Source organism: Euprymna scolopes, chromosome 2 (genome assembly GCF_053919585.1).
Source record: "Euprymna scolopes isolate OS-2025 chromosome 2, ASM5391958v1, whole genome shotgun sequence".
NCBI classification, from domain to species: Eukaryota; Metazoa; Mollusca; class Cephalopoda; order Sepiida; family Sepiolidae; genus Euprymna; species Euprymna scolopes.
The window spans coordinates 198985588-199009959 of NC_136483.1; the positions used below are offsets into that span (position 1 = coordinate 198985588).

At 33.9% G+C, this 24372-nt stretch overlaps 1 protein-coding gene across 6 annotated transcripts in view; it reads right to left on the minus strand.

Annotated features, from left to right (window-relative positions):
- The window catches only part of LOC145301558 (uncharacterized), a 152679-nt gene that overhangs the window by 62300 nt on the left and 66007 nt on the right, over window positions 1-24372 (minus strand). For 2 of the 6 annotated variants that reach the window (XM_080144584.1, XM_080144585.1), the window contains one exon: window positions 21354-22456. The exons of 3 other annotated variants lie outside the window; for them this stretch is intronic. In XM_080144584.1, the coding sequence (XP_080000710.1) occupies window positions 21990-22456 (467 nt within the window). In that variant the 3' untranslated portion in view covers window positions 21354-21989. Of the gene's footprint in view, window positions 1-21353; window positions 22504-24372 lie in introns of those variants that run through there. One more of the 6 variants, XR_013873536.1, reaches the window with a different exon arrangement.

Sequence of the window (24372 nt, forward strand, 5' to 3'; positions counted from 1 at the left end):
ATAGTATTAAGGTGGCAAGGATTGAGAGGATGGGAAGGAAGCAATGAGTAGCTGGTTAGTTGAAATGTTTTGTACTGATTTATTGTATATAAATATGTGTGTGTATAAGCTATGAAAATATACTGCAATTAAGCTAAACATAAGATTTCATGTTTCATTCTCATAGGGAATCATCAGGTTAAAATGCATGGAATTTGTTACCTCTGTTTTTAAGTACACGGGGTGTTTAGTTTAGCTAACTAACCAATCAATTCATTGTTATTTTTGTTTTCATCAGCCAATAGTCAGACTTAACTCAGACAAGGTTTGGCTGACCACTATTTCCCATTCTATTCTATTTTGTATAGGGTGACATGTAATGTATCAAATTAATAGTTGAACTTATCTTAACACCTTCATACTTGGAGTATATATACTTTTTTCTTTGATTAGCAATATTTTCATAGTTTATATTTTTATTGTCATTGAAATTGGTGAAATCACCCATTTTTCAATTCAATCGATTGCCTACATACGGAGAAAGCTTCACATGCCACTTCACAATGATTCAGTTCACAATACATTGTAGTCTACATTGCACTGTAGAGAACTTACTGTTGATTTTATAAAATTATTTTTTTATATGATGCCGTAAAGTTAAAAATGAAAAAGTCAAGTATTATGGTTCGATTGTGCTCTAAACATTCATTTTGAATGCGCCCCTGTCATATCAAAGAATCTACTGTTCATTTTATATATCTGGCCTTCTGCGTGTGTAGTCTTTAAGTTTAAAATGAAAAAAGTCAAGTATTATGGTTCAGTTGTGCTCTAAACAAGCATTCATTTTGAATGCGCCCCTGTCATATCAAAGATCCGACTATTGCTTTTCTATGTCGAGCCTTTTTGGCTTGTGTGGTAATAAAACTTCTCAAATGCACTTGTAGTGTTAGGGTGCGGAAGGTGAAAATCATCTGTTCCTTCTTTCATTAGATTTTTACAATTATCGATCATCGATTATCAATTATCGATATGTATCGAAGACATGGTGATATAAAACCTATCTAAGAACCAGAGTTGTGGAGTCGGAGGTTTTAGCTGGAGTCAGAGTCGGATTTCTAATTCTCTCTTTAAGACTGTTTCCCTTTTTGCCCTTCTAACAATTCACAATTGAACAAAGTTCCCACTCTTTCGGGATGACTCCTTTGAAGACCTGACTTGTTAAGTCTGCGATGAAAACATAAACAACAAAGATGAGAATTCTACAAATAACAGAAATGTCCATTTCACCAGCAAAGCCATTGTTGAGATGACTGGTGCCCTGTTGTATGGTAATGTGTTCAATGCAGTTGTATGGTAATGCGTTCGGTGCAGTTGTATGGTAATGTGTTCGGTGCAGTTGTAGGGTAATGTGTTCGGTGCAGTTGTATGGTAATGTGTTTGGTGCAGTTGTATGGTAATATGTTTGGTGCAGTTGTATGGTAATGTGTTCAGTGCAGTTCTAGGAGATTCACTCTTTCAGGTTTTGTATTCTCACCCTTTGTATCGCCTCTACCAGGGAATGGCAATAGGGTTGCCCAGGCATTTTTCCAAGCCAGAGTATTATTTATTTAGAGCGCTGGCTTCTCAAATATCACTTTCCTGACCTTGTGTCACATCTTTCGACCGTGTTCGAGAGATAAATAACATCAAACTCTTTTCTTTTTTTAGTTAATATAAAGTAACAAGTCGAAAAATCCATGCGTTATTATGTCACAATTGATATTGGGCATGGTTGAAGAAGCTTGGGTGGGCAGGCAATGACGTCACAAAGAGAATTTAATCTTTATTTCTATTTACTTATGTTGAGAGGGTGCGGGGGGGGGGGAGTAAAATACCCACCCCCACCGGTCTCCATCCACAGCCAGTTAATCAGAAAACAAAGCAAAGACCCAGAAAATTCAATTAGTTTTTCAGGGAACAAGAATGCCATTGTTTCGTTTACTGAAACTTAACTTGACTATTTTGATAACAGCAGCAGCCGTAACAGGTAAATCTTTATGATGATGATTATGATTGAGGAGGAGGAGGACGAGGAGAAAAGGAAGAAAAAAAAAGAGGCAAAAATAAGCTGAGGAAAAGACAGACAAAAAAAAAAAGAAAAAAAAAACGTGGGAGGAGCAAAGGATAATTGATTAGAAAGCAAAGAGGGCGAAAAAGGGGAAAAAATAAAAAGGATGAAAAAAAAAAGAGAAAAAGAAAACAAAAGAGGAGAAAGAGAAATGGAAGAGGAGACTGAAAATAGAAAGGAAGAAAAGAGGAAGAACGAGAACAGGAGAAACCAGAGAGAAAAGGAAAAAAAAAAAAAAAAAAAAAAGGAAGAGAAAAAGGGCAAGAAAAGAAAAAAGGAAAACAAAGGAGGAGAAAATAGAGGGAAGAAGATAAAAAAGGATAAAAAAGAAAAGAAAAAAAAACAAAGAAAGATGAGGAAAGCATGTTTATTTTAACAAAAAAAAAAAATTTTAGATTAGAAGAAAACAATGTGACGTTCCTATTTATTTGCCTCACCACGGGGGGGGGGCAGAGTTAGACACAAGGTCATCTGAATAGGAACAAAAATAAAAATTGTCACAGTCATGAAGGACTTTTCCTCTACTGACCGAGGACAGAAAAGGTGAACTGTAGCATCAGAACAGATACTACACTGTGATCTTGTTTATATAGTTTATTGCATGAAATTTACAAATTGAATTATAACACAAAAAAAAAAAAAAAAACTTAGGCATTGAAACCCATGAGAAATTTGGGGGAGGGGGTGCAGGGTCTTCCTAAAAGGTTTATAATACTTTGAAGAATACTCTTGACTGACAACATTCACCATAATACCGCATTCACACCGGAGTTGAACCTACTTAATAAATTCTCCAAGGGGTTTTTATAAAAATGTTGTACATGCGTGTGTGTGTGTGTCTAATATTTCATTTTATTTATTTTTTAAAAATTTTTCTGTGATCTTGGCCCGAAGGTCAAGAAGAACAATGTTTAATGTTCCTATTTACAATGTCTCCCCACGGGACAGAGTTAGACACCAGGGTCGTTTTTTAATGTGGAGAAAAGGAACAATAAATAAAAATTGTCTCAATCGTGAAGGATTTCTCCTCCACTAACAGAGTACAAGAAATTGAAGTGTAGCATCTGAAGAACAGTTTTCAATCAAATCGATTGATTGCCTGCTATAGTTGAGGACCCTCCGTGGTGAGCCGGAGGAAGCTTCATATGCCTCCTCAATGTGACTTTATCCACAATAACTTGTGTACATTGCACTGTAAAGAATCTGCGGTTGGCGTTAGAAAATTGCTTTTCATATAATGGCTCTGAAGTTTAAAATCCAAAATTTAAGCATCATTATTCAATGGTGCTCTCTAAACAGAATTCATTTCAAACGCGCTCGTCTTATTAAAGAATCTACTCTTGATTTAATGTTTTTATTTTTCGATAATTATTGGACGCATTTCGATACAAGACCTAAGAACACTCCTCGACACATAAGGTACATTTGTAAAAGTTTTTTCAAAAATCAGCCCAGCCGTTTTGGAGTTAATAGGGAACGAACTCACAGATACAAAGACAAAGTTCCTTTTATATAATACTAGCGAGGGGTACCCGGCGTTGACTGGGTGTTTGGGGGGGAGGGTTAAAAAAAAAGTAAGTATGAGGATTGAACCCGAACCGTTGAGGCAAAGTTGTAAATTAACGTGTGAAAAAAAAAAAAAAAAGAAAGTGCGATGTTAACGGAAACACGTTTGAATTTATTTAACTAGTTGGATTTAGCGTGTGCCCGTTTTAATGAGTTTGACTGCGGGATAGTATTCATTTACTGCTGAACACTTTTTCTTTTCCACCCCCAAGATGTTATAGGAAAAAGACCAACCCACATGCGGCGAGCGACAAATGTTGAATATTTATTTTCCCGAAATCGACCAAATTAAATAGACAGGCGAGCTTTGTTGTTAAGTGTGAGATATTACGATTTGTATGTGATATAAAAAGTTTTAAAAAGTTGTGAACCGACCGACCGCTTCTGAAAGAAGCCTTTTGTAGACACACAGAAAAAGCGAACACACATACATACATTTTCGCTTTTATATTTATAGACTAGCTAGGGGTACCCGGCGTTGCCCGGGTGTTTTTCAGAGTATGTGAAAAAACCCTGAAAATGTGAAAAAAAAAAACAGGTGCCCGTGAAAAAAAAAACCAAGCCTTCACGACGCGCAGTTGGAAAATAGTAAAGTGTTTAAAAAAAACAGGTGCGCGTTTTTGATTGCTGTGACGGCGATAGGTATTCAGCAGTTACCATTTTGTGCGGGACAGTTTTGAATGAGGTGAATAAATCGGTTTGTTTGTTTTTAAAAACCCGCTCCCTGTTTATTAGGAGGAGCGAAATGAAAGCTACAGTCTGATATGACGAAGTCGACATTGAACAAACGTTACTTAGCTCTCTTGAGATGACTGGCTTTCGGCCTATGATTAGAGTCGAGTTTCGCTTTTTTTTAATGCCGAAAACCGAATGTAACGCGTGCCAATGCGGGAAATGTCGAATAATTAACGTTTGAAAGTCAATAAAATTAAATAGACAGGCGAGCTCCATGGGTAACTGTGAGATATTACAATTTATAGATGATATAAAAAGTTTTAAGAAGTTGTGAACCGAGCAAGCGCTTCTCTGAAAGAAGCCTTTTGTGGACATCGAGGAAAAGCGTACATACATACACACATACATACATACATACATTTTCGTTTTTATATTTATAGATAATAATAAAACGAAGCTAGTCAAAGTCTATCATCAATGTTGAATATTAGTAATTATGTGAACTACAAGATATTAAGAATATATTAGACAGATGCGTCATAGGCCGACTCCAAAGTAGATCGTGGTCTCGACAAGAGATAAAACTCTCAACAAAATTGAAGATATTCCAAGTAATGCAGAGTTGCAAAGAAACGCACGTCCTATGCATCCGTCTCTCCAACGAAACAGCAGAATTCATGCAAGATACAACATCACAAGCATCACAAAGACACTTCTTAAGACTTCATTGATTTGGTCACGTTCTTCGACATCCTGAAGTATTTATTCACAAGTTTGCAGCCCGAATTGCACCGACCGACTAGAAGAAGCGGAGATGCAGAGAACGCAATACTTGGAATAGTGAGGCCATCGAGCTGGTGTCTGGCCTTTGAGGTTCGACATTGGAACCAGGAATGGCTGAAGTGTGACAAGAACTCAGCTGCCATCGGCGGGATTGGACTACCTTTATGCAGGATGCAGTGCATTAATTTGGAGTCGGCTCAATCAACTTTGGATGAATGCCATTACGATTAATGACGTACAATAATTAAACTCTGCGCATAAGCATGTTTTTTTTTCTTGTTTTGTCTTTCAGCTTAACAAAATGATGATTGCTAAATAAAACCAACATTAATTGAAGTTAGCAAACAAAGCGTGGATATTAATAAGCCAAGGAAGAACGAGGGTTTAAATCAAGTTTGAACTGCGAATTCTCTAATGACTAAAACATGAAAAGCAATTGATATGTTTTTCCTACAAAATGAATAATTCTTAATAGAAATAATAATGATCTTTACAAAAGAAATAAATTCCAATTGATTTCATCAATTACGTATTTTATCAAAGCAGATAATTCTTTCAATAAAAACACTTCCCTTCGAGAATAAAGTTTTCTTCTCCTCGGCTGCTCCAGAGGTCTGGTTAACTGTTGTCTTTGAATGGTGTTTAGGCAGAACACAGTTGATCATCAAATTGAATTTGTTAGATTTGTCCTTTGTGCCCTTGTGAGGATATCGAGAGATTTCTATATCAAGCAAGGGCTGCATCTACTAATCCATCATTGGGGAAATTAATAATCTTTTCTATTTGTCGATAGCCAGTTAAAGACGTGGACAACAAACCTCGGCTTAACAATGGTCAGTATTCTACAGTGGAATCATGATTAGTTAACCATCTTTTATGACCTTGCTCAAAATCAACTGGGATGAACGCTGTTGCAGCAGCGACAGCAACTTCTCGAGATTAAAAGGTCATTTTAATTGGATAAACGCCATCTCCGTCATGGATGTGAACCAGCAACCAGTACAACTGAAGTCATCATTGTCAAACCCCTAGTAACATCTCAGGAAGAGACAAGACTACAATTGTAGACTAAATGGCTAGAAAATGCCCTCGCCTCATACTGACAAGTGATTTCTCTTCCTGAGGCTCTTCCTCCCAGATCAAAGGCACCTTGGTTCCAGTGGAAAACATTTAACAATCCGGGAACTGGAATGGGTTAGTCAAAAGTTGCTATGATGGAGCTACAAAACTAGCCCAACCATCTGCAAATCTATAGAAGTGGAGAACCATACGATGAAGCACTGTCCAATCAGTGCAGCTTCAAAAATCTTGCAGAATACAACAATGCAAAAACTGCATAAAAAAGTGAGAAACTGTTGTATGACCACATGTTTCAAAGACATGCAAAATAGAAGAATTGACAGAGAAGATTATTCCAGATTATTTAGTTTGAACTTAACTGGTTAGACAGATCAATAAATTCAATATGACGCTATGAAAATGATGCGTGGATCTCAAACATTGAAAACATCACCTTGTCAAGGCAGGAATCTCTACAAGGTCAACCAAAACCTATGCTGTTATATTTTCAAAATAATGGAAAGAAGCCTCCAACAATTCAGAAAATTACGAAATGACTGGGAAGTGTTCTCCAAAATGATAGGCATGCTGACATCGCAGGCCAACATCCAATTTTTATCACCTCACTTTTGTCTCTATGTTACCGAAGAGACTGAAACAATATAGAACTATCTCATCTGCCTGAACTGCAGTTTTTTTTTTAAATTTCTTTTGTAAGTATAATGTGTTAGACATGTATGCCAGGACAAGCAGACCTGTTGGCCAAAGCAAGTGCACGGAAATCTCTCAAGCAAAATGTCCATCATTCTGAAGCATTTGAATTAATATCTAAAGTATACGTGTTGTATGGATGTCAAGGCTTGGAAGGCCCTTCTACGATAAGGGTTAAGTGTTGGGTAAATGGTGAGACAACATGGTCAGTTATGGTGGAATATTGGGCATGAATTATTTTAGAGGACAGCTGAATAGATATTTATTCGCATTAGATCTGAAGACAACCATGTTATAGTCAGCAGGGAATCAATTCAGTAATAACAGAGGTTTAACACTAACGTTGTGGAGAATGGTCAGGAAGAGTACTGCACTGTTTACAGTTAGTATGAAGACCAATACCAATGTTTTGGTATTTAAAAAAAAAATTTTTTTTACAAAGGGGTCATCACATATCAAGGCCTGGAGGCCATTCAAGAATAAGGGTTAATGCGTGTACAGTAGTCATTGGGACAATAGCAAAAAAAAAAAAAAAAAGCAGATTAGCGGAAATGAGTTCCATAGCCGGGCAGTTCTAGGAAAGAAGCTTTGTTTATGGAATCCATGTTTAGGTTTTGGCACCGATAGAAAGTGGAAGAAATATATCAGATACATTGCATAACTTGTCTGTGCAGATAAACTCATTGATTGCATTATTTTCAACCATTTGCATTTCATTATATATATATATATATATATATATATATATATATATATATATATATATATATATATATATATATATATATATACTAGAAGAGGTACCTGGTGTTGACTGATATTAAACTTAACGTTAAATACCTTTTACAATAATGAAGTAAAAGAAATGGAAAGAAACTGAGACATGCATGCAAGTATTCATTTTTTCTATACATTCAGTATATGGAAGTAAAAAAAAAAAATACTCAAGCTGTAATCGAAACCAAAACCTACAGACAGGGAGTCAAATGCAATAACCATTAGGCCAGCTTAACATGATCTTAAAAGCGTTTTCAAATCCACTTATTCTTAGAATAATGTGGACGATTTGAGCATGCGCAATCGTGAAACAGTTGATAAACAGATAAAAATCCAATAACTGCAAGTATCAATTTATGAAAATTTTTCAACAATATCCAAGAGGTAACCATTATTACAAAGGTCTTAGTAATGAATTTAAGCTCGTCATCCAGATTAACTTTAGAACAAATCATCAAAGCCCTATGTATTAAAGTCTTGATTAAATTGTATTTTTGGTTTGTAGGGCAAAAAGAGTCCCAACGGGTATAGAGACCGGTAAAGGTTGGTTTACGATAAACAGAAGTAAGAAAACACGAGGATGTTTTGGAGTTAATCTGGATGACGAGCTTAAATTTACTACTAAGACTCTTTGTAACAATGATTACACCTTAGATATTGTTGAAAGTAATATTAATGAGAAAGTTTCCAATTTTTATAAACCTAAAGAAATTATAGTTAATAAATGTCCTGTTTACCTACGTCTACCTTGGCTAGATAATGTCAGTGACCGATTTGCTAAGCAAATTTCTTTGTCTGTGCAATGATGTTATTTTGCATCAAATCCACGTGTTGTATTTTCAACCAGACCTATGTTGTCGTCCATTTGCAAAGATGGCCCCCCCCCCACACACACCATAATAATTCTATTATTTATTTATTTAAATGTAGTTGCAGTGCGCACTATGTTGGGCGAACATCGCAAAGGTTGGATTTCCGTTTGAAACAACATGTACCATCAAAGATTTGTTATGCAAATTTTTCGCCCTCGGATGTTCTGAATAACACGTATGGTCCTGCGATTTGCGACCACCTTATAAATAACCATGTGTGTGCCATGAATTTCAGTGCTGACATGTTTACGATCTTGAGTTAGTCGCACTCGCCCTTTCATTTAAAAATTCTAGAGACTATTTTTATCAAGTCTTTGAGACCTTCTCTTTGTAAGCAAAAAGAAAATCTTTTAGGACTTAATTTAGTTTCTATGTAATTTTTTCCCCGTTTATTTTTTGCTTTTTTATTTTTTTCTTCCCTGCTATATACATGACTTTTTTCTTTTTTTTTTTTTTTTTAGTTTTTTCCTCAATTTAGCTCTGCTGAGCGAGGAATGAAACCTGGTTAGCTAACCTTTATTTTCATCTTTTATTTTTTTAAATCATAATATATTTGGTAAAACTGGTAATTAGTAAAAACCTGAAAATATATATATATATATACTAGCTGTACCCGGCCACGCGTTGCTGTGACTCAGTTTGTTAAAATGGAACACATGTGAAAGTAGAGAAAAGTGTGATTCTTTTTTTCAAGAGAATGTACAAATTATTTTTTTTTTAACAGATGTTAAGAAAATAAACAGAAAAATACTTCCATCATTAATTATGCAAAAAAAAATAAATAAAATGTTGATTTAGTGTTTCAATATGCTTATAAATTACGATAAAACTTGCTGAGTATGCACTGTTTTACGGTTGTTGTAAAAATGGAACGGAAACTTAAATTTCGCTTCGTTTTAATCTTTCTTAATTTTTTAATTGTACCCCCCCCCCAAACGAATATAATCAAAACAGTAACATTCAACAATTGTACTTTATGTATATAAAACACAAAATATTTATTAAAAAGAAAAATTAAAAAAGAAAAAAGTTAATAACGAAAGGGAAATAATTCCATTTTTAAACGAAAAAGTCAGTTTACCTAACTTACTGTATTAATGCTATTTTTTTTAAGCAAGAAAAAAAAAAGGTAAATATCCAGATACGCTACTACAGAACACCGACCACTCTAATTTGTTTTTTTATAGGTAATTGAGGTCGCTGACAACGAATCTGATAGTCAAACTTGGGGCAAATTTACCGTTTGCATGGTATTTACCCCTGAACCCACGAACTTCTTTCCACCATTTTGCAGCATCCATTTATGCTACGCGCATGCACACTGTAGCATAAACGACGGCTTCACCAAGCAAACTATGTTGGGGGAGGGGATTCTTTTTTTCCAGGACATAGAATTTTCTAATTTTCAAAAATACATTGTAGCGCTTTTTGGGATGAAAATTTAAAATTAGCTGAAAAAGAAATAAAATAAGAAAAGGAAAGCACACCAAGTTGGAGTGGGGGGGGTATTTATCTGTTTTTTTTTTTTTTTTTAACCTGGAACATCGAATTTTCAAATTTTCCATAAGTAACGCACCGACATTTACCAATTAGAACACCATTTAACATTTTCCGAAGATTTTACTTCGTACATCAAACCCCCCCCCCCAAACAAATTAGAGTGGTCGGTGTTCTGTAGTAGCGTATCTGGATATTTACCAAAAAAAAAAATATTTAGGTTTGGCTATAAATTCCTAAACTTATTTCACCCTAAATAATTTAGGTTAATGAAATAGGAATCTAATTGAATCTTTAATTTCCTGAATAGTATCCGATAATTCATTTTTCTTCGAGTTATATCGAATACATTAATACGGACTTTAGGGGCTTTTTTCGTAATGTTACTGTAAAAATTATTTTTTATTGTTACAAATTACGATGCTTTAAAAAAAGCAAAAATAAATTCTTGCGTTTTTTATTTACTACTGAAAACCATAACTTTAGTAAAGGTATTTTTGTTTAAACAAAATAAAACATTTTCACTAAGAGTTAAGTAAAAATAATTAGTTCATTATATTCTGCGATCATTATTTGAAAAATACTGCAATTTTCATTAAAATTCGTTAGTTTCCTGATTTTTGGTGAATTTTTAAGTAAAGGGAGGAATCAAAATGTGTATACACTTTGAGCGTCGTCATTCATTTCGCGATCACATGTGGTTAATTTAAATTAAAGTTCAATCACATGGTTACATTATCAATAATCATGTAATTAAACCCATTGAAAATTTACCGATATTGTAAACACATTCTGTTTACATTAAGCCTGTGGTGTTTTTTTTAGTGATGCAATGTTGTCAACTGAGATTTAAAAAAAAAACGCGAGATCAGGAGAAAGAAATGTCCAGAAAATCGCTAGCCAGTTTGGCAGAAAAGTAACTTATCTTGCCTTTGATAACATTTATTTGTTATATATTTGTTTTTTGACAACTTTTTCGAATCTATGTGTACAGCAATACAAACCCATGTACAGTAATACAAACCCCTTCGGGGAGATTGGAATGCCCCCCTCCCCCACCTAAAATGTACTTGGAAAAATCGATTTTATAGTGAGATTTAAGAATGGTTAGTCGAAAAAAAGGTGAAAAACAAAACAAATAATCAATAAATAATTGTTACCAAAGGCAATAAATGCTACTTTTTTTTTTACTTACATGAATGAGTTTATTTTATGTTTTAAAGTATTTTCAAGCAATCTAATGTGGGTGTCTGGGTGCCAAATACCTCCAGATTTTCTAGAATTTCCCGCTAGATTGTAAACGAAATCTCCAGATCTAGCAGGAAAACCGCTAAATTGTAACACTGGTCACGTGACAGGAAGCAGTAATAAATAATTGTCCCTAAATAAAAAAATAGCCTCTCGGTACAAAGAAATCCACCTATTTATCATAGAAAAATTAAGTATATAATTATGTTATAATTAAAAAGGAATATATAAAAACACACATGGATATAGTAAACATATTATACCAAAACGTGAAAGCTATCCGTCCAGTGGTTTTTTAGACAATTAACTCCGAACGAACCAACATTTACATTTTATATATATATATATATGTATATTTATATATACACACACACGTACTGGACCTTGTAGCCCATTAATAATGGACAAAAGCTATAACCCGTTTGAACAATATACATATCTTCTTGTTGGCAGGAGAAGATGAATGATATGTGAACTATGTTGTCATCTATTGCATGTTTCAGCTCTCACCGTTGAGCAGCCTTTTAGGTTCTGCCGATTAAAGTAATTCCCATCAATCTGGTTGTTTGTCCTTATTTCCTCATGCTGCTGTGAACAAATATGCATGATATCCAGTCTTGGAATATCTTTTTTGTTGGATGCAGGCATTCCGCATGATATTGCCAAAGAATATGTCTCTATTTTCCTTGCTAATCGCATCACAGAAAAAAAAAACTATCTAAACCTTGACAGCTGATCACTTGAGTTCATTGAATATTGAAATATTGAAAAGGTGTTTCTCAGTCAGTAGCAGCCGACAGTTCTTTGGCACCTATTCAAATCACTACATTTAAACATCCTCCGGCGTCTGTCAAACTCCCATGCGTTAGCGCAAGTATGACAAACCCACAGTTTTGTAAATTCTTAATGGACTGAAATATGTCCAAGAACATTACTGATAGGTCAGTCTTCGTGGCCTTAGAGTCAAGATCAAAGTGTACTTGGGAGTTAAGTAGGACGTCCCCCAAGGGTGAATGCGGTATTATGGTGAAAGAAGATACTAGCTGGGAGAAACTTTTGATTTTGTTTAGTTCTGGAGTGACAAGGATGACCAACGACCCTCACAATCCCCCCTTTTGAGTTGGCCATGTGCCTAAGTTTTTTGTTTATTGGTGATTTTGACTGCATTTTTAACATGAATAAAAGATTTAATATCTCAAAGTGTAGTATCTGTTCTTTAGATGCTACACTTCAATTTCTTGTTCTCTATTAGTGGAGGAGAAATCTTCCACGAGTGAGACAATTTTTATTTTTTGTTCCTTTTCTCGACATAAAAAAATGACCCTGGTGTCTAACTCTGTCCCATGGGGAGATATTGTAAATAGGAACATTACTGATATTCCGGTGTCCCAATTTGCCAATTGCTGATACAGTGTCTGTGAGTTCAGAACAGTTTGATATCCTGATTTTTTTCAAAATGGATGAGTCTTCCATGCTACAATGTGTTGAAACCATTGTCACCGACAAGATCAATCCCACAGTGCACCAAATGAGTAATGGTAACCGCACTCAGCATACAAGGGAAAGTGTTAAAGAGTACATAGTTTGCCTCAGATCCCTTGCTGCTGATTGTGAGTTTGCTTGCCCGTCTTGCTAGTTTGACCTTCCTGACAATTCACTCACCACCAGGTAAAATGACATTAATATTAAAGACAATCCAACAAAACTTCCACAAGCACTAAAAAATCTTTTCACTCACCGGGACTCAAAGGATAGCTCACTTAGGGAAGGCGATGAACAATATACATATCTTGTTGTTGGCAAGGGGAGATGAACATTTTCTTTATTCTCAATTGTTTGTTACACCAAATTGTAGGTTAAATATGGTTAAATTTTTGCTTATGCATTCAATGTTAATCTCTATTAATTTCTACTTATACATAGAGTGGATACCATAATACTTAGTTCATTACACCTTATTATAACAAAGGTTCATACAAAATTTCAACCAGAGTGGTCAAGTAGTTTGCATGAAAATATGTGACAAATGGAATGAGTTCCAAATCATTAAAAGAAAAGTTCAAATGTGCAAATAAAAAGCACTGGAGAGAATATTTAAAACACGTCTGCCAAGGCCGGAGAAATCAAGTAAATTCTTATTTCTCCGGCCTTGGCAGACGTGTTTTAAATATTCTCTCCAGTGCTTTTTCTGTGCACATTTGAACTTTTCTTTTATTGATTTGGAACTCATTCCATTTGTGATTTTTTCCAAGGAATTCTGCCTTTTGGATCATTTTGGAACTTACCTGTTGGATTGGAAATTTTTAATTCTACCGTGTTTGGATTTTACCATTCTTGGATTTTTTACCCTTCACCGGACTATCCATTCATGTGAAATCTTTTTATCATTTTTCTTTTACCTCCTACTCCCCTAACCTCACTCTTTTTTTAACCAAGTAAGATCTGTGACTTACTTGTAGTTTCACTAAATATTTTACATGCAAAATCCGATCCCGCATTTTGCTAATTCCTGCCCTCTGATGAGAAGGAGTTCTTCGAAACTCCGCGGATTAAGGACTATCCACTTATCTTGTGCTTCCTTTTTAAAATTAAATATGTTTTTAACTCTTTTTCAAGATGTCTTTTGACATGTTTTATTAATCATTTGTTCATATTATAAGCTCTATTTCCTTTTTGGTTTTATTGAGCTTTTACATCTGGTTGAGATTACTTGTAAATATTAACTCTTTAATATTTATAATATATTTTAAGTTTACCATTTTGATTAACTTGGTAAACTTATTGTAATTTTTATTTCTCTCTCTATATATATAAAAGTGAAAGTGTGTGTGTGCCTGTCTGTCTGTCTGTGTACATTTCCCTACCAAATAACTGTCAATTTTCGGTCTAAGTTGAAATTTGATATACGGGGTATTGAGATTTTGGAAAATCTTAGTTTGGTTTGGCCAGAAATTTTGCTGTTAAGAGAACTTTACCAAACTCCACCAATTGAAATTATTAATGTATATTACTTGGACATGGATCAAACTTTTTCATTTGATTTGAGCCCAAAACAATAAATATTAAGGGTCAAAATTGGGGTCAAAGTTTTTAAAAAATTGACGTTTGCAGTCTCTACCAAATTACTCAGTCAATTTCTGATCTAATCATTTGAAATGTTACATGAAGTGTATTCAGAGATAGGTAAAGCTTTTTAATTGGTTTGGGTCGAAAATTTTGCTGCTAAGAGGTGAGAGTTGAAAGAGTATAACTTTGCAGATTCTACGAAATTTCTCTGCCAATTTTGGGTCTAAACGCATGAAATTTTAGATGTAGGTAACTTGGACATGGGTAAAACTTTTTTATTTTGATTTGAGACCAAAATAGTAAATGTTAAGGGGTCAAAATTTGGATCCAAGTTATAAAAAATTTACATCTCTGGTCTCTGAAATTTTGGTCTAAACATTTGAAATCTTACATAAAGTGTATTCACACGTAGCACAAGTTATGAACAGTACATAGGGCCTGAACACAGCCGGGATGAACTGCTAGTATATATATAAAAGTGAAATTGCGTGTGTGTGTGTGTGTAGATTTCCCTAGCAAACTACTCTGTCAATTTTCAGTCTTCAGACTCAAGATTGGACATAAGGATTTGGGAAAATCTTTTTAATCGGTTTTTGGCCAGAAATTTGGCTGTCAATGGGTCAAAGTTCAATGATTTAACCTTTGAAAACTCTATCAAACTTCTTCGCCAACTTTGGGTCTAAATAATTTAAATTTTAGATGTAGGTTACTTGTACATGAATTAGACTTTTTAGTTTGATTTGAGTCCAAAACAATAAATATTAAGGGGTCAAAGTTAAAAAAAAATTTGACCTCTGTGGTCTCTATCAAATTACTCAGCCAATTTTTGGTTTAAACATTTGAAATTTTACATAAAGTGTAGTCAGACATAGGCAAGCTTTTTAATCGATTTTTGGCTGACGATTTGGTTGCCAAGGGGTCAAAGTTCAAAAGATTTTACCTTTGTCTCCAGCAAATTATTCAGCCAATTTTGGGTGTAAACATTTGAAATTTTACATAAAAGGCGTTCAGACATGCAGCAAGCTTTTAAATCAGTTTTTGAGTAAAATTTGGCTAGCAAGAGGTCAAAATTGAAAGAATTGACCTTTGCAGACTCTACCAAACTCTTCTGCCAATTTTGGGTCTAAACTCTTGAAATTTTAGATGTAGGTTACCTGGATGTGAATCAAACTTTTTAATATATATATATATATATATATATATATACATACATACATACACACACACATAAAGTTATTAACAGTACATAAGGCCCGAGCAAAGTCGAGCTGAACTGCTAGTATATATATATTATTTAAAAACCTTGAATGGATATATACACAATTATTATTCATAGGAAAATCTTATCCAAATGAAAATGCTCAATATTCTGAATAGAGCATCGGCATACGCGAAAGGAAGTTAACATTTTGCAAATTACAATTTAGAATATTTATTATTTGGAAAAAATATACATTATATATTTTTGATCCCATATGTATAAAACAGTGTATGTATGTGTGTGTTCGTGTGCAAATATTTAACCGATAAACACTTAAACTACTGGTCACACAACACTGAAATTTACAGGAAATAGTAATCATACACCAAGGATGGTTTATAATGAGTAAAATATTTCTTTCGATGAATAACACATGCAGATGTCGGCAAGTTTAAATGCAAAATGTTTATTTCAACTTGTCAATATATTTCTATTACTTTTACCAATATATTTCTACTACTTTTGAGCTTGCGCAAATTCATTCGTAGCTTGAAGTGCTTTAAAAAACTGCAAGCACTTGTGCCCCCACGACGTGAACACCCTCAACAGACCCGACAGGCTGCAAAATCCCACCCCCACACTGTAGAGATCCCTATATGTAAAAGATCTTTCTACTCCGGTAGTTTCTTCCCCAGAACTGCTAGACTTTGGAATCCCATTCCAGGTCCCTGCTTCCCCAACTGTACTGACGTGCAGAAGTTCAAGTGCAACGTGAACCGACATCTTGCTGCCCAAATCCCTACATAGTACCCCAGTAGTTGTTGCCCCTGATAGTAGCCCCCTACACCAAAGTTGCAATGTGCCTTGTTTGGGGTGAACATGTAAAAATTTTTTTAAATCTTGCTTATCTATCTGTCAATAGCTCAAACAGTACGGAATGTTTGTTTCGATTGTAGCTGATGGCACCTATGACAAATTTTTTTTCACCTTTTGTATTAGGCACAAATAATCAATAATAATCTTTTGAAATCAGTACTATGTAGAAGGTACAGTACTATATATTAGGTTTAATAGGAAATTGTGTCTGCACGAAAAAATATGAAATCTGCATGAATTAAAATATATTTAAACATATTTTTCAATCGAGCAAGGCCGGGCATCCCCTGCTAATATATAATATATATGTGTGTGTGCATATATATATATATATATATATATATATATATATATATATATATATAGATATATAAATTCCCGTTCACATACACCTTTCAGGATAAAGCTAGAACCCAGAACTAGATAGACTCGAGCAATTGCATCGACAACGGACAACGCCAGACCCAAAGTGGGTTTCGATGTACTGCATCTCATCAGTGACGTGCTCCGACATAGGGGCGAACCCAGGTCGTCGCACTCATGAAGTGTGCAATACTGATGACCTAACGAAATGGGCCAAGGCGCAATCTATTGGCTATGCCTCGATTTTTTTAAATTCTTATATTTTTTTATCCAGTTCTACATTCTACGATCTATCTATAATCTCCTCTTAATGTCTAATATATATATATATATACATATATATATATATATGTGTGTGTGTGTGTGTGCATATATGTATATATATTAGTGTTGGGACAGTTTATTCGAATTGGAATCGGTATTGGAAAAATTTGTGCCTATTTTCTGATGCCAAAATGAGTCTTTTATTTATATTTTTATTTGATTTTGTTTAAAACAATATCTTCTGGTAGTAATATTGAAATAATATTTATTGATTTTAAACTATTGGTAAAACTAAAATCTATAGATCCCCACCCCCAATGTATTTTTACGTTTGAGAAAATATCTGCACATCTAACACGTGTTTTTATGGTAATTGGGGAAAAAATAATTCTATTGTTATTTTTTTAGAGAATTTTTTATAAAGAATCAGAATCAGGATTTTTATATGGAATTGGGGGGGAAAAATACGTTTTTTTCTCTATTAATTATGTTTTTGATTCTTTCCAACTTCTGAATAATGATCTTCACTTCTGGCTGATGTAATTACCATATTTGTCATAAGTCCAAGTACTTTCCAATATTTCTGGATATATTGTCAGGGTTATAATTTTTTTTTTATTAATATAACTATTTTTTTCATTCGTTTATTATTTTAATAACTTTACAAACATTTCAGGATGTTTATATTATTCCTTAATTGGAATTCGTTTTTTGAGATGAGCATCATATATATTAATTTATTTTTATTTCGGAATAAACAAACCAATAAAAGATGAAAAACAACAACTAATAAAGATGAGACTAATAGTTCGAAATAAAAATAAATTAATTTCAGGATATTATTACTATTGGTAAAGTTTATTTTATTATTAATAGTTTTTTTTAGTTTTTATTAGTAATGTTTCTAGTATTTCATTATTGGATTGTTCAAGTATAGATGTGTTGTCAACTAAAGTCTTCCTAAATTAAAACAAAGAACGAGAATGTATATATATATATATATGTTCAGTAAAACCCTGGGATATGGTGGCCCTAGGATACGTTTTTTTCAGGTTACAATGTGAAATACAATGTTTTTCCGGACCCTGGTTACAGTATTTACCTCCGCCTTATGTTGTTATTTATAATGTTATTTGATTATATACACGTGTATTATTTACTGTACTGTATTTTGCTACTAATTTTTAATGTCGAATCCCGAGGTTCTGTGTACATATATATCTATATAGTTATATGCACACACACACACACACACACACACACACACACACACACACACACACACACACACACACACACACACGAGTATGAGTCTATAAATATCGTGTGTGTGTGGTTAATTAAATGTGATACCATCCATGCCTCATATGACCTGATCCCTGATTTCTTCTAAATTTTACAGGGATTTCATTAATTATTGCAGTAAACATCCGTCAGATGTTCAATTTCATGTCAAGGGGAGGGATGGAATTTGCAGGGGCGGGGGACAGATGAGAGCAGCTCTAGATCTTTGATTTCTTCCTTTCTCAACCTCTGAACTCCCACCTGCAAATGCTTGGAGTACTTGGCATGAAGAGTGTGTCTGGGTCTGTAGGTTGCGAGCCGACCCCCACCCCCACCCCTACCCACCTACCAACTGGTGAGGCAGACTGATTGAGATAAAAAAAAAAACTGCAGCAGAAATTCTTTGTTGTCTGACAATTCCGCTTCCTGACATTGATACAAACTTCTTATATGGTAAAATGCATCTATAGACGCAAATGTATGCACACAGATTTGCAGCCATGCATGCACGTGCACACTTATGCACGTACATGCAGGTGAGTGTGCCACCATTCATTATCGTATTGAGAGATATCGATGGTTAAAGGCTGAATGACATGGACTGATGTCTTGAGTGCCAAATTCGAATCCAGTTTGTTGCACAGTTCCACTTCAACGCAAGGATGTTGGCAACCTTCACATGCACTCTTCTATGAGTTTCCGGTTCTTTCTAAAGAGAATTGAGGTAATTAATACAAACTCACAATGATTCATAAAAAAGAACTTTTTTATTTCTTTTTTGGATTTTTTTATGGAAATCACTCCAGACAAGGCATGAAGCCAACTGATACAAGGAGATTAAAAAAACATCAAAATCAAAAATTAGCTAATAAGTGTTAGATAGATGGATTTTGATTCAGAAAACAGCGATTCTTCCTCCTTTGTCAGAAACATCGTTCAAAAAATATGAGGACTAACGGCGAACCCAAAATCAATTTTTTTCTAATGTCCATTTTAATATGCTGACATGTTTGATGGCGTTTAGAAAAGTAACTTGTCTCTGCCAAGTCTTTATCTTTCTCTCAATTCTATTCTTATTACTTCCTATGATATCAACTGACCATGCTACCTCAACTGTTCTACACGATAAATGAAAAACTTCCATCCATTCAATATCTCCCATACTTCTAGATTTCATCTTCCTCTGAGGTCAACAGATCTAAGCATGTCCCTAAAATGCACAGTAAACATCTATCGTATCATTCTGTCCTCAACCCTGACTGGTCAAGTTTCACTTCCAAACATCACTGCATGCACATGCCAGAGAGACTTTTTAGTTGGTTAGTACTGACAAAAGTTTCCTGTACTTATTTTATCCATGTCTACTTCTTAATATCACATTAACACCTGCTCTTTGCAGTGCTCCAATTCCATTGTCATACACTTCTTGCAAACATTATCTCTCAACATACCACTGTGTTGTGTAAATGTCACCTCTCTCTCTCTCACATATATATATATATATATATATATATATATGAGCAAATAGTTAATAAAACATGTTAAAAAAACACTTTGAAAAAGAATTAAAAACATATTTAATCTGAAAATGAAACACTTAATAAGTGGATAGTCCTTAATCCGTGGAGTTTCGAAGAAATACTTTCTTTCTCATCAGAGGGTAGGAATTAGCAAAATGTGGGATCGGATTTTGCATACAAAAGTATTTGATGAAACTGCAAGTAAGTCAAAGATCTTACTTGATAACAAAAAGTGAAGCAGAGGGAATATGGCGAAGAAAAAGGTGATTTCATGTGAATGGATAGTCTGGTGAAAGGTAAAGTATTCAATGATAGTAAAATCCAAAAATATAAATCCAAGAAAAGTTAATTGAATTTCCATTCGTACAAGTAAAATCCAAGGAAATCACGTAATTGGAAGATGGTCCAAAATAATCCAAAAGGCCGAAATCCATGGAATAATTCACAAATATCTACAAGGAAAAGGGGAAAAAATTCCAATAATATTAATAAAAGAAAAATAAGATACGCGTTTGACACGGCTGCCGAGACAAAATGTTTGATTATAGTAATTTATAAAATATATATGGCGATTAAGCTACACTGAATATTCTGCGTTTCATCCACTATAGGATTCGTCAGGCTTATGCGCGAATTCTGTGGTGTTTTCTTGTTTTTATATATGTTGAGGATTTTAGTTAGCCAATCAGCTTTCTAGTATCCACCGCGCCCCTTCCTATCAGCCAATGCGCATACATTTTATCAAACAAAGGATCTGTTTTAGAACTAGGTTAGTGGTTTAAAGGTAGACGTTTTCCTCCTCTTTTATATATATATATATATATATATATATATATAAATATACATATGTGTACACACATACATGCACACATACATATATATATATATATATGTGTGATCGTTTATGTATATTCATGTTTATTTAATTTATTTATTTGTTTGTTTTCTATTGTTTTTGTTAGTTTTAAAGCTATTTTGTATCGCTATCCTAGAGTAAGTTTTATTTTGTGAACACAGTTGTTTGCTATTTCTCATCTACAGTTTAATAGATTTTGGGGTTCTTTAAAGTACAGGATAGCAAATTTTTCATGGAGGCATAATTTACATGGGTCGCCTAAATGTCTGCACATGGTAGCTTGGCTGATAGGAAGGGGCGCGGTGGATACTAGAAAGTTGATTGGCTAACTAAAATCCTCAACATATATAAAAACAAGAAAACACCACAGAATTCGCGCATAAGCCTGACGAATCCTATAGTGGATGAAACGCAGAATATTCAGTGTAGCTTAATCGCCATATATATCTTATAAATTACTAACTAGCTCTACCTACGTATTGAGCACTTTTGAAGTAAATACTTAAAGTTTACGCATAAATCTATACTTTCATATATTAATTTTATGTGAGTAAATGAAGTAGTTATATATATATATATATATATATATACACTACGTGTGTTGTGTACATGTCACCAATATACACAGACATGAAAGAAAAGTATGGACACCCATAGAAATAGTTTATTTCAATAAACATATAATTTATAGAACAAAATCAAAAATAAATGGTCACAAATTTAATAACTAATCTTTGGTTGACATTCTCTTTGCTGTTTTTAATGCTAAGATCCTTCTAGGAATGACATTGATCAGTTGACGAATATCATTGAGGAATTTTTTGCCATGTCTGATGCAATAATGTTAAAAGTTCAAGCTTAGAAGATGACTTCCTTTTCCTTTTGTGAAGGTTCCGGTCTAATATGTCTTAAAGGTTTTCAACTGAGTTCATATCCAGAGACTGACTTGGCCATGGAAGTTTATTAATCCCATTTTGGCTCAACCAATGTTGTGTTGCCCTAGCAGAGTGACAAGAAGCTTCGTCTTCTATAAATAGGGAGTTAACTTGGTTCATTTTATCACGTGAAAATATTGGTAGGAGTCCTTCATGTAACATATTTAGCAGAATTGATGTTTCCTTTGCATTCCACCAGGAACGACCACCACTCCAAATAGCACCCCATACCATAACCAAGAACCCCATGTTTCAGTGTTGGTTGCAGTTTTTTAAAGTCAAACTTTTGCTGAGGGAACCTCCATACCCATACCCTTCCACTGTCGGGAAAAAATGCAAATTGTGACTCATCAGAGAAAAATGACAGTGGTCCAAAAGGTTGTAGGTCTCTCTACCATTTCACAAACCCAATCTCTTCTGCGCTTGATATTGGCAGGGCGAAAAAGAGGTTTCCTTCTCACAGCTCTACCATAGTAGCCCAGCTTGCAAAAATACCTGACAATTGTTCTGGGACTGACACCAGCTTGTGTTGCAATGTCAGAGGCATTGCACCGAGGATCCTCTTCAACATTTCTTTTCATAAGATGCAAGTTTCTTTCAGAGGACCCGGAGCAATGTAGATGAGGTTTTGTGCACTCTTTGTCCTCTCTGGGGAACTCTATGATCAATTTATTAACAATAGAAAGGGGTATTGAAATATTTCGTGCTATTTTTGCGTTGACTAAGATCATCTTCATGTGGATCCACAATTTGTCCTCACAGAAATTCTGAAAGGTTTGATGCTCCTTTGGTTCATGGGATGCTTCATTGTTGTTGACTGTAATTTTAATGAGATACTTCAAGTTATTTCAACACTATTCTTATCTGTAAATATAAATAAGCATATTTTAATCTTAGGAAAAATATTTATCTTAGTGTCTATTCTTTTCTGTTAAATCTGCATGTGTGTGTGTGTGTGTGTATATATATATGTATATATTGTGTGTGTGTTGTAAAGGTTATCAATATATATATATATATATGTATATATATTATTTAAATGTACAGAAGGTCAGGAAAACATTGGTACCGTCGGTTTCAAGCCTAGCATAAGGGCGACCAGTTAATGGTAAATCGTAATGTTAGGCTCTTGTCAGCCATGTTGTTTCTGTTTGAGGAAAAGCAGGACCGCATATATTGTTTTTAATGATGTTCATTTTTATTTAACTATAGCTTATCCCTATCTCTGTATATTTTATTTTAATAGCAGAAATAGGGATGATAAGCTATAGTTAAATAAAAATGAACATCATTAAAAACAATAAATGCGGTCCTGCTTTTCCTCAAACAGAAACAACATGGCTGACGAGCGCCTAACATTATTTACGATTTACCATTAACTGGTCATCCTTATGTTAGGCTTGAAACCGACAGTACCAATGCTTTTCTGGCCTTCTGTAGATTTAAATAAATAAATATTCAGCTATTATATAGAAAAAAAGGTTTTCTTCGTAATTGAGCACTTTGTTGGAATTCTTTCCCAAAAAACAGTAAATAAATACATATATATATATATATACTAGCAGCTCAGCCCGGCTTTTCTCAGGCCCTATGTATTGTTCATAACTTGCCTTATGTGTGAATGCACTTTATGTAACATTTCAAATGTTTAGACCAAAATTTGTCTGAGTAATTTTGTAGAGACCGCGGGTGAAACTCTTTAACATTTATTATTTTGGTCTCAAATCAAAATACAAAGTTTTACCCATGTTCAAGTAACCTACATCTAAAATTTCAAGTCTTTAGACCCAAAATTGGTGGAGGAATTTCGTAGAATCTGCAAAGGTTAACTTTTTCAACTTTGACCTTTTGGCAGCCAAATTTTCACCCCAAAACTGATTAAAATGCTTGCTGCATGTCTGAATACCTGTTATGTATAAATTTCAAATGTTTAGACCGAAAATTGGCTGAGTAGTTTGCTAGACATCGCAAAGGTCAAATCTTTTGCATTTTGACCCCTTGGCAGCTCAAATCTTTGACCCAAACTGATTAAAAAGCTTGCCCTATCTCTAAATACACTTTCTGTAAAATTTCAAATGTTTAAACCAGAAATTGGCTTAGTAATTTGGTAGAGACTACAGGCGTCAAATTTTTTTTTAAATTTGACCTCAATTTTAACCCCTTAATTTATGATTTATTTATTATTTTTTACGTGTGTACATAGTTCTATATCGGATGAGTGTCTAATTATTTTTTACGTATACATAGTATTCAATCATATGAGTTTCTCATATTTTTATGTGTGTACGTAGTATTAAACCGTAAAACGTAGCATTGATTTGTGTGGGTTTTTTTAAAATTTATTTTTATGTGTACGTACTATTGAATTGCACTGGGTTTTTTTATTTTTTATGTGTATGTAGTATTGAATTATGTTTTTTTTATTTATTTTTTATGTGTACGTAGTATTGAATTATATGTTTTTTTTAAATTTATTTTTATGTGTACACAGTATTGAATTGCACTGGGTTTTTTATTTATTTATTTTTTATGTGTATGTAGTATTGAATTATATGTTTTTTTCATTTATTTTTATGTGTACATAGTATTGAATTGTATGTTTTTTTTTAAATTTATTTTTATGTGTATGTAGTATTAAATTATATGTTTTTTTTAAATTTATTTTTATGTATACACAGTATTGAATGGCACTGGGTTTTTTTTAAATTTATTTTTATCTGTATGTAATATTGA